This window comes from Malus sylvestris, chromosome 11, assembly GCF_916048215.2.
Source record: "Malus sylvestris chromosome 11, drMalSylv7.2, whole genome shotgun sequence".
Lineage (NCBI taxonomy): Eukaryota > Viridiplantae > Streptophyta > Magnoliopsida > Rosales > Rosaceae > Malus > Malus sylvestris.
The window spans coordinates 16,028,835-16,045,869 of NC_062270.1; the positions used below are offsets into that span (position 1 = coordinate 16,028,835).

General features: G+C 36.9%; 1 protein-coding gene and 1 long non-coding RNA gene across 2 annotated transcripts; both read left to right on the top strand.

Annotated features, from left to right (window-relative positions):
- The first annotated feature begins 5,398 nt into the window (after positions 1-5,398).
- LOC126591316 (uncharacterized) lies at positions 5,399-7,052 on the top strand. Its single transcript, XR_007612336.1, has 3 exons — positions 5,399-5,765; positions 5,959-6,000; positions 6,843-7,052. It is a non-coding gene; the product is annotated as an uncharacterized LOC126591316 (long non-coding RNA).
- Positions 7,053-11,777: 4,725 nt separating this feature from the next.
- On the top strand, positions 11,778-16,450 carry LOC126590874 (transmembrane 9 superfamily member 5-like). Its single transcript, XM_050256391.1, has 7 exons — positions 11,778-12,040; positions 12,806-12,846; positions 13,165-13,744; positions 13,823-13,954; positions 14,675-14,831; positions 14,920-15,404; positions 15,961-16,450. Exons 1-7 carry the CDS (start codon positions 11,901-11,903, stop codon positions 16,175-16,177), a joined length of 1,752 nt encoding a protein of 583 aa, XP_050112348.1. The 5' UTR covers positions 11,778-11,900; the 3' UTR covers positions 16,178-16,450.
- The last annotated feature ends 585 nt before the right edge of the window (positions 16,451-17,035 follow it).

Here is a 17,035-nt window from a genome sequence, read left to right on the forward strand (position 1 = left end):
GTAGGCCCAATACTCCAAATTATACATGAGCATTACTCATGTCATTCATACATAAACATTCATGAGCATCACTCATGACAATTATACATAAACATTCATGACCATCATTCATGACCATCATTCATGTCAACATTCATGAGCATCACTTATGTTAACATTCATGAGCATCACTCATGACAACATCCATAAGCATCACTCATGTCAATCAACATAAACATTCATGAGCATCACTCATGTCAATCAGCTTCGAAAGCTTCATTTACAGAGCTCTAGCTTCAAAAGCTTCATTTACAGAGCCCTAGCTTCAAAAGCTTCATTTCCAAAAGCTCCAGCTTCGAAAGCTTCATTTACAGAGCTCTAGCTTCAAAAGCTTCATTTACAGAGCTCTAGCTTCAAAAGCTTCATTTACAAAAGCTCCAGCTTCGAAAGCTTCATTTACAGAGCTCTAGTTTCAAAAGCTTTATTTACAAAAGCTCTAGCTTCAAAAGCTTCATTTACAGAGCTCTAGCTTTAGAGCTCTAGCTTCAAAAGCTTCATTTACAAAAGCTCTAGCTTCGAAAGCTTCATTTACAGAGCTCTAGCTTCAAAGCTTCACTTGCAAAGCTTCACCTACAAAGCTTCAGTGCAGGGTATACAAATTCCGCCTCCGAACAACCGCCACTTCGGCCCATACATAGATTCAATTTGAAGTCTCCAGCCAACAGACTCTATTGATCGAAGACTTGGGGGGACTACATTATGTACCATATATTGGGCCTCAACTGGGCCTCATAAAAATACTTTGGGGATTCCGGCCCATCATTTATGTATTGAGGAGCGAGCCCTTATTCTATAAAATGGACTCCCTCACTTTGATTAGAGAGCACCCATTATTCATGTACTGAGGAGGGAACCCTTATTTTATAAAAGGGACTCCCTCTCCTTCATTAGATAGCAACACCGCTAGCTGAGCAACCGCTTCGCCGCGAGCATCACTCATAACCCATCACTTATGTATTGAGGAGCGAGCCCTTATTCTATAAAAGGGACTCCCTCACCACCATTAGAGAGAATCACCACCTACTGAGCAACAACCTCGCCGCGAGCATCAACTCTAGCCCATCATTTATGTATTGAGGAACGAGCCCTTATTCTATAAAAGGGACTCCCTCACCGTCATTAGAGAGCATCAACTCTAACCCATCATTCATGTATTGAGAAGCGAGCCCTTATTCTATAAAAGGGACTCCCTCACCTTCAAACGCCGCAAGCCGAGCCAACCAAGGCAGCATAAGCCACTAGCCGAGCAGCCGAGCAGCGTGTGCTACTTCTAGTTGAGCATCATTTCAAATTGAGCACTGCCTCATATCGAGCATCAGTTCAAGACAGTATCTAGTTACTTCGGCCCACACATGGACTGAATTTCAAGTCTCTAGCCAAAAGACTCTCTTGATTGAAGACTGGAGGGACTACTATTTATACCATATTTAGGGCCTCGTATTTAGACCTCGTATAAATACTCGGGGGACTTAAATGTAATTATGTAATAAAGGAAAGGGCAAATATGTAATTAGGGGATGAGCCCTTATTCTATAAAAGGACCTCCTCACCTTCACAAACGAAAAGTCTCTCCTATCTAAAGCAAAGCTCTCACTCTCTCTCCCTCACAAATACTCTCAAAGAAATACAATCAATGTGGACGTAGCCCAAACCTTGGGGTGAACCACAATACATCTTATGTTATTTACATTTCATGTAGATTCACGGTCGGATTTATGTTGTTCCAAGACCTCCGATTTTGTGCATCAACATAATCCATGATGCTTAGCCAACTTTTTTCACGAGAATTTGCATAGGTACTTTTCGACCATTCTTGAGAGGTAAACAAAGCAACAATATTTTCCTTTTGCTTTTGTAAGCTTTGTGGTGTAAGGAAAGAAGTGGCAAACCTAGTGATCCCCGGACGAAGAATTTCCGAATTATTGGTGTACGTTCTCATCAAAGCTAGTACCCATTGATGCCCATATAGATACTTTGAAATACACCTAGCACGTTTGAGTGTGTCATCAAACCATGTCATCTTAGAAATATCTTCTAGCATCAAATCAATGCAATGAACCGCACATGAAGTCCACCACACCTTCTATTTCCTCTTCATAAGCTTTGCCCTAACATTCTTGTAGTTCGAAACATTGTCGGATATAACTTGAACCACATTCTCCTCCCCAATTTCTTGAATAACATCATCCAAATAGCCATACAACAAATCTCCATTCTTAATAGAGGCCGATGCATCAACCGATTTCAAGAACCAAGTACCTAGCGGGCTATTGACAAGAAAGTTGATTAAACATCTACTTTTGCCATCCAACCATCCATCTAACATAATAGTGCATCCATATCTCTTCCAAGCCTTTTGATGTTCTTTCATCATACTTTGTACATCCTCAACTTCTTCTTTGAGCATCCAAGTTCTATATTCATGGCTTGTAGGAGCATCAAAGCCGAGACCAAAATTGGATACTAATTTCATTGCATTAACATAATATTCATCGTTTGTCGCATTGAATGTTATGGCACTAATGTAGAACCATCGCGCAAGTGCTCGAGATGCTTGTCTTTTTTCCTCTTTTTTGAAAGGTGTATTTAATGTGGTTTGACAAGGTTCCGATGTAACATACCTATCAAGTGGTCCCCTTGACCTAGGTGGTAAAAAAAACCGATTTGTTGTGAATGTGCAACACTCACACTCTCACTCCCACTCCCACTACTTACATATGGTGTCCTTGTTGTGCCCATGTCGACACTTTCACCACCAGACACAACTCATGGCTAGCTTTCCTCTTTTCTTTAGTTCCCATAACATTAGCAAAGCATTCTTCCTTCACATTGGGTGGGACTTTTTTACAACTTATCATTCCTCCCAAACTTACACCACCCAAGTGATGTTTGAATCTAGAAATTGAACCCATGCATTTGTGGTTACAAAAAACACAATAAAAGTGCTTGGTGACAAGATAAAAATCTTTTGTCCATTGCCAAGCAAAATCTTTCTTAGAAGAAGCCGTATTCTTCAATGCCTAAACAATAAACATTCGATCAAACTCTTTTACAAAGTACAACACATTAGGCTCCATCTTAGTAGAAAATAGTTTGCAGTTAAAGCAATTCTATGTGGGCCTAACTGCATGCTATTAAAGAAAAAAACAAAGTAATTCCACACAAAGGGTTTGCAAATAAAGAAAAAAACAAAGTAATAGTTTAATGGGCCTAACTGCATTCTATTACAATTTTTTCTTAGCACGATACCGACCATTAATCACATCAAACTTAATCACAAGTTCTACAAGTTACACGATTTTGCCTAAACAATAAAACCCAGCCCTACAAGTTATATGATTCTGCCTAAACAATAAAACCCTATCCTTTAAAATTGGGGATTTATGGGCTTGTTGACAGCTCTGTGGCGACGGCGGCGAGGTGATCACTGCGTGGTGACTGGGAGAGGACGATTGCCTAGGGTGACGGCGGTTGTGTGTTCTAGGCCTCTGGTGCGCTGGAGAAGAAGGTGAAGAAAGGGTTTAGTAAAGGGATCGAAAGTGTGGGGTGGAATATATAACTAAAAACCCTTACCCAAACGGCGTCTTTTGGGTTTAGGTGGTTTTGTTTTTTTTTATTTAAAAAAGGGGCAGACAAGGCACCTGGACGCCTTAAGGTGGGCCTCCGCCACCTCAATGTCGTCGGCGAAGCCTTTCGCCCACTCCATTAAAACAGAGGCGTTAGCCTTACTGCCCAACTTCAAAGGCGCCTTAGGCGGGCCCTGAGGCTAGTTTTTTAAAACATTGGTATGAACTAAAATTTATCCTTTGAGGATCGACTAATTCGAATACTAGATACAAAAGAGTAAGTGCTATGCTATAAGATAATCCATTAGCAGAAGTTTTCTGGTTATAGAGAGACATAGAGGAATCAACATGAGAATTAGAGATCAAGATGCGTATGAAATACCCAGAGCTTTTCTCTGATTCCGGAAACGTATTTTTATTTTAGGAGGGTAGGATGTGAAGACCCTCATATAAATTACTGTTCAATAGTATGATTAATTTTTCGTAACTATTGTTTATGCGTGTAATACTCTTGAGTTGTTTTTATTAATTATCTTTTGTAATTCTTAAAAAAAAGAAGTTATTTTCTTAATTTAATATTATTAGTTAGTAAAACCAAACTTTAATTTGGCATTGAGGGTTACCGCCTTTTCCCATTCCTTTAGTATTTTATTATTATTATTTTAATTCCTTCACTTTATTTTATGATATACTTTGGATGCGGTCCCTAGTTTCTAACACTCTTTGACTAAAATCTTAATGATATTCAAAGTTTGATCAAAGTCCCTTAACTTTGTACACCTCATTATATTACTACTAATATTTATAATTTTATAGTTTTGACATTAATTGTTTGATATTTTATGAGATTTATAATCCTATAAATTTAAAATCCCTCATCATAATACTATTAGAAACGGCTACAATAAAAAAATTCAAAACATTTTGATTGAGTAAATGGATAAAAACTATGTAACAATAAGAAATAATAAATGACAAAAGAATGTATCCATAGTGTTAAAAAAAAGGGTACATTTCACATATAACAAAGTGGTACATCAATAAAGAAGAATGAGTACATTATAAATCAATTAGAGTACAGATAAAAGATTAAAAAATTATGAGGTCAAATGAAATTTTTTAAAATATAGGCGTAAAAAGAAATTAATACATGGGTACAAATTAAAACTAAAAAGAAAATACTACAAATTTAAAAAAAGGTTGCAAATTAAAAGTGGGTACAAACTAAAAATATAAATATATGATACAAAGTTTAGCCATAAAACATAAATATACCATATGTAATTTTTCTATCATTAATTAATTATACAATGTCACATGATGGTAAACATATGGGCACAAATACAAATAAAACTTAAAAAAATATAGGCACAAAAAGAAATTAATATATGGGTACAAATTAAAACTGAAAAGAAAATTTGTACAAATTAAAAAATGTTTGCAAATTAAAAATGGGTACAAACTAAAAAATAAAAATATATGATAAAAAAGTTAGCCATAAATATAAATATACTAATTGTAACATTTTTAACACTAAATGAATATATTTAGAAACAAAAAATATTTTATTATAATTATTATTATTATTATTTAACGTAAAAAATATTTTATTATTGAAATAATTAATGATGTTATTAATACCTAAGGATCTTGATCAAAAATTAAAAAAAAAAAAATTTAATTAATGGAGTAGCAAAAAATAAAAAAAAATGTGAACCTAATTTCTTCTTATTTTATTCTCTCAGACTTTTCCTTTTCTTTCTCAAATCTTCATCTTCTTTCTCTCTAAACTCAGATAAAGAGCAACAGATAGTTTTCCTTCCATAACATAACCTCAATTCTTCTTATTACTCATCTATCTTATCTGGATGACTCAATTTTTATTTGGGATTGGTTTTTTTGACCGGCAGATAGATAGGGAAGCAGAATTAGGGAGCTAGATGACAACATATTAGAGAATTAAGGTGCTTATTCATCCACATATTAGGCTGATTAGGCTAGCCTAATAGCTGGAGTTGGAAATCTAGGTCTAGCTCTTAATCAGTAGAATTTGTCCTATAAATAGTGGGCGTTGGAAACCCTAATTTGATTTTCCCAATCTGAGTGTTTTGAGAATTTTGTATATCTGCATACGAAAGGGGAAATTTCAAGTCCGTTTCTGTAAGTTTTAGTCTCCCATTTTGTTAGTTTTTATTCTTCAAATTCGTATTTTAATTTTGATCCAGTTTTACAAATTTTTAAAGAAGTTTATTAATGTCTGTAACTTTTGATTTAATTTTTCAGAGTTGAATTTGTATTCTAATCTTTGATTTTAAATTTTGTTCTATGCATATATGTGTTCGGGAAGATGTAGGGTTTGAAGAGCTTACCGAGAAGCTCAATTTCTGCAAATAAGGTAGGGGGTTCTGGGAAATCTTCTGTCGCATTTTCTGCATTGGTGTATATATATATATATATATATATATATATATATATATATGTATGTATATGACATCTTGTGTTGAAATGACTGTGTTCTGATATATGTATATATAATGTGATATGCTACTATTGTATATATGTGTATATGAATATGTAAATGTTTCAGAGATTAAAGTGGTTGTATTCTGATATACATATATACATATATGTTTTATAAATGTGATTTGGATAATGGTGTTGTTTCACTTGTTTCTTAAATATGCATATACTATCGATCGGATTGTGAATAATATTTCGCTAGTATCGCTGAGCTTGTTAAATTAATTTGTCATCTGCTTGAATGCAGATTGAAATTTCTTTGTTTTTTGTTGTCTAACGAAAAGATGAAATAAAAATATGATTGTTACGTTGTGAGATTGAATAGTTTTAATGCGAAGAAAATGTATTTCGAGTTGATCGAGGTTAGGATTTTTGTGTAGTTGAGCCAATTCTTGATAGGTACTAGAATCCTAGGTCAACTCAATTGGATAAGGTTTTTTTAGGATAATTCGGGACTGGCGACAAAGAAATTGGCAAGACGACTAGCAAAAATTAATTAGGAATGATTTGGGTTTTGAGTGATTTGGAATAGTTTTTCACTTGGAATAGTACGGTATGGGACGTACAAATTTTAAGTGATTAATTATTCAAATTAGGAGATTAAGTGATGCGTTTTGTACTATATTTTGTATCTGCATAATTGATTAAACTCCTTTTTTTTTTTTAAGGTATAGGTCCCTACTGAGCTTTTAGCTCATCCTAATTAAATTTGTGCAGGTCATGGATCGGAGAACTAGTTGTGTATTTTGTGTGAAGTCTGGAGCAGTGTGTACACAAATAAATGAAGAAGCTTGGACGTTTTCTTCTTTTCTTTTTGTTGTTTTGCTTTCTTTCGTGGTTTTTGGTTTGTTGGAATAAGGAGCTACTTGTGTGATTTTTTTAGTAGTATTTCGAATGTAAAAGTACTTTAATAAAGTTCATGTTTCCGCTGTTTTTTTATTTTTTATGTATAATTATAAATTTTTTTTCGCTCTTCACATTTTAATTACTTTAGATTAGCTAATTTAGTTAAAGTGTGATAATGTTCTATTCAAAGGTTTAGACTTAATCTTGGATTGAGGTGTGACAAACTACCACAACTCAACTACGTAAAGCGCAACCATCCCATAACTATGACTAATACCTCATGACGATCATCTTTAAAATTGGGCCTAACATATGGATAAAACAAATCAAGTAAAGTGAAGCATGTTTAGCTGCTGGATTTCACACATGGAATAATAGGTATCATTATCCATGATTGGGCTGAGAGTCGGAAGAAAATTATTAATCACCAAAATGGCCACCACTACCATCACTAAACTACCTAAAGCCCAACCATCCTGTCACAATATAACCATCTTCTTCTAATCTTGACATATTTGCGACATTGAGGTCCTGGTCCTGGATGTGTGACTTTTATTTTTGTATTCTTAGGTGTAGTTTTTTTTTTAAATAATAAAATATTTTCCTCGTACTAGGTTTCACCGAGAAAAAAAGGGTTCAAATGAATGATAAAGTTTCGACTAAATTGTTAACGAACATAATGAAGGTGGTACATATTAGACTTGTAAATTGAGATCGGTTGGTCATGGCCCTACCCAGCCCTTTAATGTTCGGCTTGAGGAGTTAAACGAATTGACCAAATTTGAGATATTTATGGCCCAGCCCAGCTCAAGGGCCAATAACTCTCCTCTCTGTCAAATACGTATAAATATCCTTTCGGCCTGCCCTTATACCTAATAAAGTCTGACCCTACGATCAGGATGGGCCAACCTTGTACTTTAAAAAAATGTTCAAACTCGGCCCGATCCATAAGACCTTGGCAAAATCTAGCCGCTCAAAATATTGATAGGCAATACCATACACTTTTCACATTTCACATACCTTTCGATTTTAGATCGAGTGACTTGAAGATGATTAAATGACAGAAAGTAACATGGGATGTCAGGATGTAAAAAGTGATGTGTGGATCACACCACTTTTTTTTGGTTTAAAAGTTTAAGGTTAGGATTCTAAATTTTAAGTAAGTCTCACGCTATCTAAAATTTAGACTTAGGTTAATTTGGCCGCTCAAAATACCTGAATTTTAATTTAACTAAGCAAATTTAACTAGGCCAAAAATTCCCATTATAGGTGCTCTTACAAACTTAGTACATGCCCTATAAGACATGAGTTTACGTGGCAAATTGACAAGATTTTTCAGTTAGTATTTGTGCATACTAGTAGTCCATAGGGGATGAGAATCCACTTCATATCTTGTTTGTGGGATCTTCACATCAGAATCGTTTATCGTATATTATGCGGTCAATTTTTATTAGGAACTATTTGTGTTTAATTTTAAATAAATAAATTCAAATTTATTTCTGACCATACAATATACGATAAACAGATAAAATGTGAGAATCCCTAGGATTCCCACAACTTGGATCCGGATAGGATCCAAATCCTTCATATGGTATTTGTGCAATTTTCCCAAATATTTCATCATTGAAATTAAATTGGGCTCGGTATTTTTTATTTTTTTTTTATTTTGAACAAACAATATGATCTTGTTGACCCTAAAAACTACCAAGCCTACGTGGCGCGCAGGCCGAGTAATCTATAAGCTAACTACGTCATTCGGTGAATGCGGGGCGTGCCAACTCGTCGGCCGAGCTCGGCCGAGGAGTAAATTTGTTGATGTTGCGTTGGGTGCGCGGCTGACTTCTGTGTCTTGCGATTGCGACCGAGGAAGGAACACGTCTCGGCCTCTTGGGTTCTCGAACCTGAAGACAAGGCTACTATTCTTACGAAGTTCAATATCAAATTTGGCTTTCAATGTGCCGAATGTAATAACTTGTAACACCTCACTTCGCCGAAAAGGCTAATGAGATGACCTCGACCAATAAGGATTCGGAAATCCTTCTCGACCGAGACTTGGATAGGTAACCAACCGTCCTCGCCGCAATGCTGTTGATGCCAACGGAAGATGCTGTGAGATCGGCTGATTCTGCGGTGACAGAGCTATCTATGCCGACTTAAGATATCACCGGTTGCTTTCACAGTGCTGTTGATTGCCAACGGAAGATGTGTCAACGAAAAGAGAAAATAAAAATCTCAAAGTTGTTGAGAGAGTTTGCGCAGGGCAATTGTGTGTTGAATTGCAGGTCCAAACATTGCCCCCCAGTTTCCGTGAGCTTCGGCTCGTAAGCCGAATGGTTAAGGAAATTAATTGCTCGTAGCCAACAATATTTCGTCGTATTGCCGAAACAAATTTTGTTTCTCGACATTAAAATCACCTATGTTCTGCCAATGTCATGACCTCCCTCTGCTAGTGTCGTGACCTCCCTTTGCCAGTGTCGTGAACTACTCCAACTCTCGACTGCCGGGGTCAAGAAAACACTAGTATCGGTCAAAAATACTGGGGTCGAGAGTAAATGGGGCCGAGACTGAGAAGAACTGGGGTCGAGGTCGATAAAAACTGCTCCTGGAGCTCGGCCTGCCTATATATATATTTGAACTGCTTTTCTCGGCCAACCTTTCTTATACTCATCGGCCAACTAATTTTCATATTCCTCGGCCAATTGATAGATACATACTTGGATTGCCGTACTGTTGTTGCCCCCCTTATTTTCTTATGCATCGGCTTAAGTAGCCAGATGATTAAGAAAATATTTTTATTTTTCTTAAATGGAAATAAAAGTGGCCGAACCATAGTCAGGAGGAGGCCAACGATGCTTTATTCCAAGACGAGATCTTGTAATAACAAAATTTTGAAATTGATTTCGCCCTAGGCCGAATAAAGAATTTTCCCCAAATATTTTTGACTTGGCGAAATATTTTGCATTTTCGGCCACCGAATATGTTAGACAATTATTATGCCCCTTAGGCATAATTACGTTGTTAATTTCGGCTTCTAAGCCTTTTTCTGGCGAATCATTTTCTGAGTCGATTTGTGGCTCAGAAACTTTAACTTTTTCTTCTAGGCCTACCACACTTTTAGTCTCGACCGAAAAAATAGGTGGCCTAGGTTTTTCTTCTTGGCCGACCATATTTTCAGCCTTGACCGAAAAAATAGGTGGCCTTTGTTCTTCGGTCAAATTAACAATTTTCTTAGGCCAATGTCTGATTATGGCCGGAGCGAAAAATTGCCCCCCGGCCTTTAGGCCTAACCATTTTTCAAATGGAACTGATCTGTAATCAGAAACGTAAGGAAAAATTTCTTCATCTAGCCAGGCATTAAATCGAGCCCTGTCTTCATTTACCCATTGCCCTTGCAGGGTAACAGGAGCTTTTATTTTCAACATGCAAGCGAATGACTTTTGCATCTCTCTATGGCCACGAAGAACTTTTTCTGCTTCCAAAGATTTTTTACATTCCTCATTATGTTTTTTCAATTCCTCCAAGAGCTCGTACAATCAGCTACGTTGAGCCAGATTGGAATCTTGATATATCATATGAACTTCGTAGTATTAGCACTGGGTCCCACTAGGCGTGCCAAAATGTTGACCCTAAAAACTACCAAGCCTACGTGGTGCGCAGACCGAGTAATCTATAAGCTAACTACGTCCTTCGGTGAATGCGAGGCGTGCCAACTCGTCGGCCAAGCTTGGCCGATGAGTAAATTTGTTGATGTTGCGTTGGGTGCGCGGCTGACTTCTGCGTCTTGCGATTGCGACCGAGGAAGGAACACGTCTCGCCCTCTTGGGTTCTCGAACCTGAAGACAAGGCTACTATTCTTACGAAGTTCAATATCAAATTCGGCTTTCAATGTGCCGAATGTAATAACTTGTAACACCTCACTTCGCCGAAAAGGCTAATGAGATGACCTCGACCAATAAGGATTCGGAAATCCTTCTCGACCGAGACTTGGATAGGTAACCAACCGTCCTCGCCGCAGTGCTGTTGATGCCAACGGAAGATGCTGTGAGATCGGCTGATTCTGCGGTGACAGAGCTATCTATGCCGACTTAAGATATCACCGGTTGCTTTCACAGTGCTGTTGATGCCAACGGAAGATGTGTCAGCGAAAAGAGAAAATAAAAATGTCAAAGTTGTTGAGAGAGTTTGCGCAGGGCAGTTGTGTGTTGAATTGCAGGTCCAAACATATCTACATTAAGAATAAACTGTAGCAATGGTCCATCAACTAAAAATCCATTACCATTAGTCCCTCAACTCATCAAATTGTGTAGTTATGACCCTTTTCGTTAACTTCGTTAAAATTTTGTCAAAATAAGTTATGTTGGAATAACCATTGCTACAATTGAGGTTCCTCAGCTCATCAAAACGTGTAGCTATGGTCATTTTCATCAGAATGTCAAAATGAGTTATGTTGGAAGAACCATTGCTACAATTGGATTAAAGTTGAGGGACCATTTCTCTAGTTGGATTAAAGTTGATGGACCAATGGTAATGAATTTTTAATTGAGGGACCATAGCTGCATGTTTTGATGAGTTGGGGAACCAATGGTAATAGATTTTTAATTGATGGACCATTGCTCTAATTAAATTAAAGTTAAGAGGATATTGCTACAATTTACTCGAAAATAGTGGTTCCAATTAAATTAAAGTTAAGAGAATATTCACAATGATTCAAATTTGCATTTAGTAAGAATCGAACTTGAGATCTCTTTACTTACAAGTACTAAATCTTAGTGTTAAGTAGCAATTGACCTTGTAGTTAGATAGATGTTGTCTCTTTATTCAATTTGTTTAGCAATATGGCATCGGTTTGACCAAACCCATCCGTCCACAGTCTGCACTCTTTCTGAATCCAGAGCTGCTGCTGCTGCTGCTTGCAGTTCTTCGTTGCAAATGAGTCTCCTGGTGGTCCTTCTCACGATCCTTACATTCTCAGTTCCTTCTGCGACAGCCTCAGCAAGCGATCACAGCTACAATGTAGGAGATCATGTCCCCTTGTTCGTCAACAAAGTTGGCCCCTTGAACAACCCCAGGTACCATTATCTTCCCCACCGCCGATTGAATACAAATTGTTTAAATTCTGTAAATTTTTTGAGAGGAAAAGGCTAGCAGTTTAAAGTTCTTGCATCGTATGATCCGCCGAAAACTACTTTTTAGTTTTCGTTTTCTTCCCAATTTTTCTGAAACAGTGAATTTGAAGATGGAGTACGAAACCCATTTGAATGGTGCTTAACGAACTGATTTTCGTAAAACGATGTTGTTTTTAGGACATTAAGAATTTGATGGGTTTTGATTGTGGAATTCATGAGTATGAAATGAAGTTTAATTGACAGCATTAGGACTAACATTTGAGGGGTAGCAAACTTACGGTGACTTTTAGGAAAGTGAGACAATGGTTGTATATGTAGGCTGTGTGAATATTCGATGAAATTAGTAGTTCTACGATCCAAGTTTGAATTCTCACTTCGTAATGAAAAGCTGATCTGTTCCGGTTTCCTTAACAATTGAATTCTCATTTCGTAATGAAAAGCTGATTTGTTCCTGTTTCCTTAACGATTTGCAAGGTATAACAATTGATAGTTCGAATCAAGATGAGTGCTTTTTAAAGGATTGGGGGGCTTGAGATGCAAATTAATCTTGTTTATTATGTACAGTATGGCTTTAGATCTAGATGACATTGGGTATACTGCATGCTAGCAGTTAAAGATTAATAAACTTAAATGAAATAATCTCTCTTTCCTTGGTAATGTTGCCTTCTTCCGCTTTTAATATTGTTTCCACTTGTTATTCTCTTGCAGTGAGACCTATCATTACTATGATTTGCCATTCTGCTACCCAGGTTAGCCTTTAGGCTCAGAGTGAAATTTTTATTGTGCAATGCTTAGTCGAAGAAGTAACTGAAACCTTATATCAAGATTAGTTGTAACTTGTGCCTAGGTTTTCTGCAAGTACGAACGATGCAACATCAGAACAATGAGTTTTCCATCGTTTAATATCACCAATCTTTGCATTACATAAAGAATGTAGGGAAAAAGTTAAACATATTATCAGATCTTTTTGCTTTTCAAGCTTTGTTTTGACCAGAAACTGTCTTGCATTGTTATTTTATTTTCAATAACTTAGTAAGAGTAGTGATGCCGACCATTGTGGCTTGCAGATCCGGTAATCCAAAAGAAAGAATCCATTGGGGAAGTTTTGAATGGGGATCGTTTGGCCAACTCCTTATATCAGTTGAATTTCAGGCAATACAAAGATGTAGAGAGTCTGTGTCAGAAGAAGCTTAAAGTTGTTGAAATTGTGAAGTTCAGGGATGTTATCAGTAATGAATTTTACTTCCAGATGTATTATGATGATCTTCCAGTCTGGGGGTACATTGGGAAAGTTGAAGATGAGAGTTGGGAAAAAAGGACCAAGTATTATCTGTTCACACATTTGTCTTTTGATGTTCTTTACAATGGAAACCAAGTAATAGAAATACATGCTTTTAGTGATCCAAATCATGCTGTTGATATAACAGAAGATGTTGATATTGACATTGAGTTCACTTATTCGGTTAACTGGAATACCACATCAACTCAGTTCCAGAACAGGATGGACAAGTACTCAAAGGCTTCATTACTGCCAGTCCGCCAGAAAATTCATTGGTTCTCATTCATTAATTCCATTATCATCATTGTGCTTTTGATGGGATTGCTTACTTTGCTCATAATGCGACGCCTCAAGAATGATCTGAGAAAGTAATACATTATTCACAATCTTTTCCAACTACATTATGTTTTTACTTGGTCAGCCTAGTGTAATGAATCTTGTCATAGGTTCTCAAATAGCGATGAAGAAGAAGACAAGGAGGTTGGCTGGAAATACATTCATGGTGATGTTTTCAGATATCCTCCAAACATGCCATTGTTTTGTGCTGTCTTGGGTGTGGGTACCCAACTGCTTGCCATGTAAGCTAATTTATCATTCTTCAGTCAATTCTCTTCTTGTTTCATAGCTTGTTTCATAGCTTTATGTTTTATAAATAGCATGGTGATAGATATTTCACTCTGTTTTTACCGTGAAGGGAACACCTATAGAACAGAGGGACATCATACCCTCTGTAAATGTTGAACAGTCTAATGTGACCTTTCTTACGTGCTTTCACACATAATTTCATATATGTATAAGATGTAAGACAATAAGAGTAATTAGGCTGACAGGAAGATACTTGGACTCACTCCATCCTTTGGCATCACCAGAAGGTTCCCTGGAATCACTCCAAGGTTGATGTGCCTCACACAAAAGCAGAAAATCCAAGATTTCTTTCCATTAACACTGATTTTGAAAGCTAACAAGCTTACCCCTTTTAGGAAAATTGGTACATGAAACTAGAAAGATCCTCATTAGTACTTAGGAATTCTAAAGACTAATTTATGACACTTACTGCATTAATTGTAACTCAAAGACAATGAACTTGCTGACTATCTGTATAAACTGCACTTATTACATAAGTAACCAGTAATACTCTAATTTATTGAGTTTGAACTTGGCTCCTGCATCACTATATTAACCTACAGTAGAATAACGTGATTATTCAGTACTGTTAAAAAACCGCAGACTGTATGAGTGTCAACTTTTAACCATTGTTTTAGTTTTAACTTTGACTATTTTTTGTTTTAAATCTTCAGGCTATTTATCTTATTTTTGCTAGCACTTTTTGGAGTCCTATATCCGTATAATCGTGGAGCTTTGTTCACTTCTCTTGTCTTTATATATACTCTTACTTCAATCATCGCTGGGTACACTGCTTCTGCTTTCCACAATCAATTTTCAGTGACAGGATGGGTAATTTTCTTCATCATTTTGCTCGAGGATTAGTCTTTTGTTTAGCATCTTATTTATATCTTTTCACACAAACAATGCTAATTTCCAGGAAAGGAGTGTTCTTCTAACAGCTATTCTCTACCTGGGTCCATTGTTCGTAACATCGTCTATCCTTAATACAGTTGCTATATCTTATGGGGCAACAGCTGCAATTCCTTTTGGCACTCTTCTAGCAATTCTTCTCATATATGCATTCCTTGTCATCCCATTGCTTGCTTTCGGCGGGGTGATTGGTTATTGTATAAGATCTGAATTTCAAGCACCTTGTGCTATAAAGCAATATCCAAGAGAGATCCCACAATTAGCTTGGTACAGGAGAACCCCGTGTCAAATGTTTATTGGAGGTCTCTTGCCTTTTAGTGCAATTGCTGTTCAGTTACACCATCTGTATGCAAGCATGTGGGGCTATAAAATTTACACTCTACCTGGAATTTTGTTTGTTACGTTTATCATCCTCATTATAATGACTGCAATCTTGACTGTCGGCCTGACATACATTCAGCTTTCTGTTGAAGACCATGAATGGTGGTGGAGGTATATTCTCTTCCTCATGCACTCACAAATACGCATTGAACATTTAGTTATGTACATTTGCATGAATCTACGTTTCTTCAATTCTGATGTGCTTCACTTTCTATTTTTTGCCTGCCATGTTTTGAATAGAATGGAGATGTTGAATCAAGCTCTTTTCTTTTTATTGGCATTTCCTGTTAGACTTCACTGACGTTGCTGTGTTTGGCTTTAAGTTGTTGATGGTATTTGTTTCATACTCCACTAAACTTTTAACATTTCCCATCAGTGGTTATAACTTAGCGTTGTGATGCCTTTGCGATCCTCTTTCCTCGTGAGCAGTCTAATAACTTGAGCAAATGTTTAAATTTTTTTTATCTGCTATGTTGTTGTACTGTAATTATGGAAGAATGAAGAAAATGTTACTTGATCTAGCAGGGTTATCTTCTTAAATGACAGGTCCTTTTCTCTCTGCAAAGAAATTTATTTGGTTTCGGGGCTACTGGGGTTTTCTTGTTTTCCTTTGCTAAGTGAGTGCATTGCTTGAGCCAATGTTGACTCTGTCTTGTGGCTGATGCAGGTCTGTGTTGTGTGGAGGATCAACGGCTTTTTTTATGTTTGCGTATAGCATGTACTTCTATTCCAGATCAAAGATGACCGGTTTCATGCAGCTATCCTTCTTCATTGGATATAATGCTTGCATGTGTTATGCATTCTTCTTGATGCTCGGTGGCATTAGTTTCCGTGTTTCCTTGGTATTTGTTCGCCACATATACGGTGCTGTTAAAAGTGAATGAACAATTGCGGCCACCATGCCCAAACCCCCTAACATCTATGATTGAAGAATTTGAAACCAGAGTATGAAATCACGACACTCAACTGTGGATGCCGATGTATTCATGCATTCCATTGTAGTAGGTGTTTTTTAATGATCATGCAACTTCCGCAGTGCTGGTTGGTTAGTTTCTTCTCTATGCCTCCCCCTCTTTCGAAATGTTGGTTAGTTGTACGTATCGTTATGCATTCGGAAAGAATCAAGTTTGATCTAAATATTAACCAATTATTAGCAATGTGTTTACACTTGTAATTTATGGTCTGCCTGCGTTGCTTGCTTTCTGTCCTTACTCCACCGAAATCACACCACCAGACCACCACTCTCTCTCCCTGCTCGACTACGACAATGAGCAAATCCAGATTGCCGTTCACCCAAAGCTAAGAACCCCTCTCTCGCGTCCTCCATCTCCAACTCCTCGTCTCTGGGTTTTCGGAATTCGATTCTGGGTTTTTTGGACTGGATCGGTGAAATTGTGGAAGAGGGGAGGGGAGAGAGTTTGATGAAGAAGGGTCTTTTTCATTTGGGTCGGTGAAATTGACGAGCACACAAGGTTTGTTTTGCAAATGGAAATTCCATGAAAAACGATTGGGTTTTGCGAATTGAGGTTGGGATTTTTCAGGGTTGGATTTGAAGAGGAAAGAAAACAAATGAAAAAGAAAGAGAAATTATGGGTTTGATTTCAAGAGAAAGCAAAGAAAAAGAAGATAAAATACGGGTATTTTTTTTCTTTCCTTTTTCTGGGTTTGAATTCAGTGGGGTGCGAAGAATAGAAAGCAAGAAAGAAAAGTGAGAAATGAAAGAGAGTGAAAAAATGAAAAAA

Excerpts from the sequence above, each read along its gene's own strand:
- LOC126590874 (XM_050256391.1), top strand. The coding sequence starts at position 11,901 with ATGAGTCTCCTGGTGGTCCTTCTCACGATCCTTACATTCTCAGTTCCT. Across the intron at positions 13,955-14,674 it reads GGTACCCAACTGCTTGCCAT|GCTATTTATCTTATTTTTGC; the intron begins GTAAGCTAATTT and ends TTAAATCTTCAG. Across the intron at positions 15,405-15,960 it reads GACCATGAATGGTGGTGGAG|GTCTGTGTTGTGTGGAGGAT; the intron begins GTATATTCTCTT and ends TGGCTGATGCAG.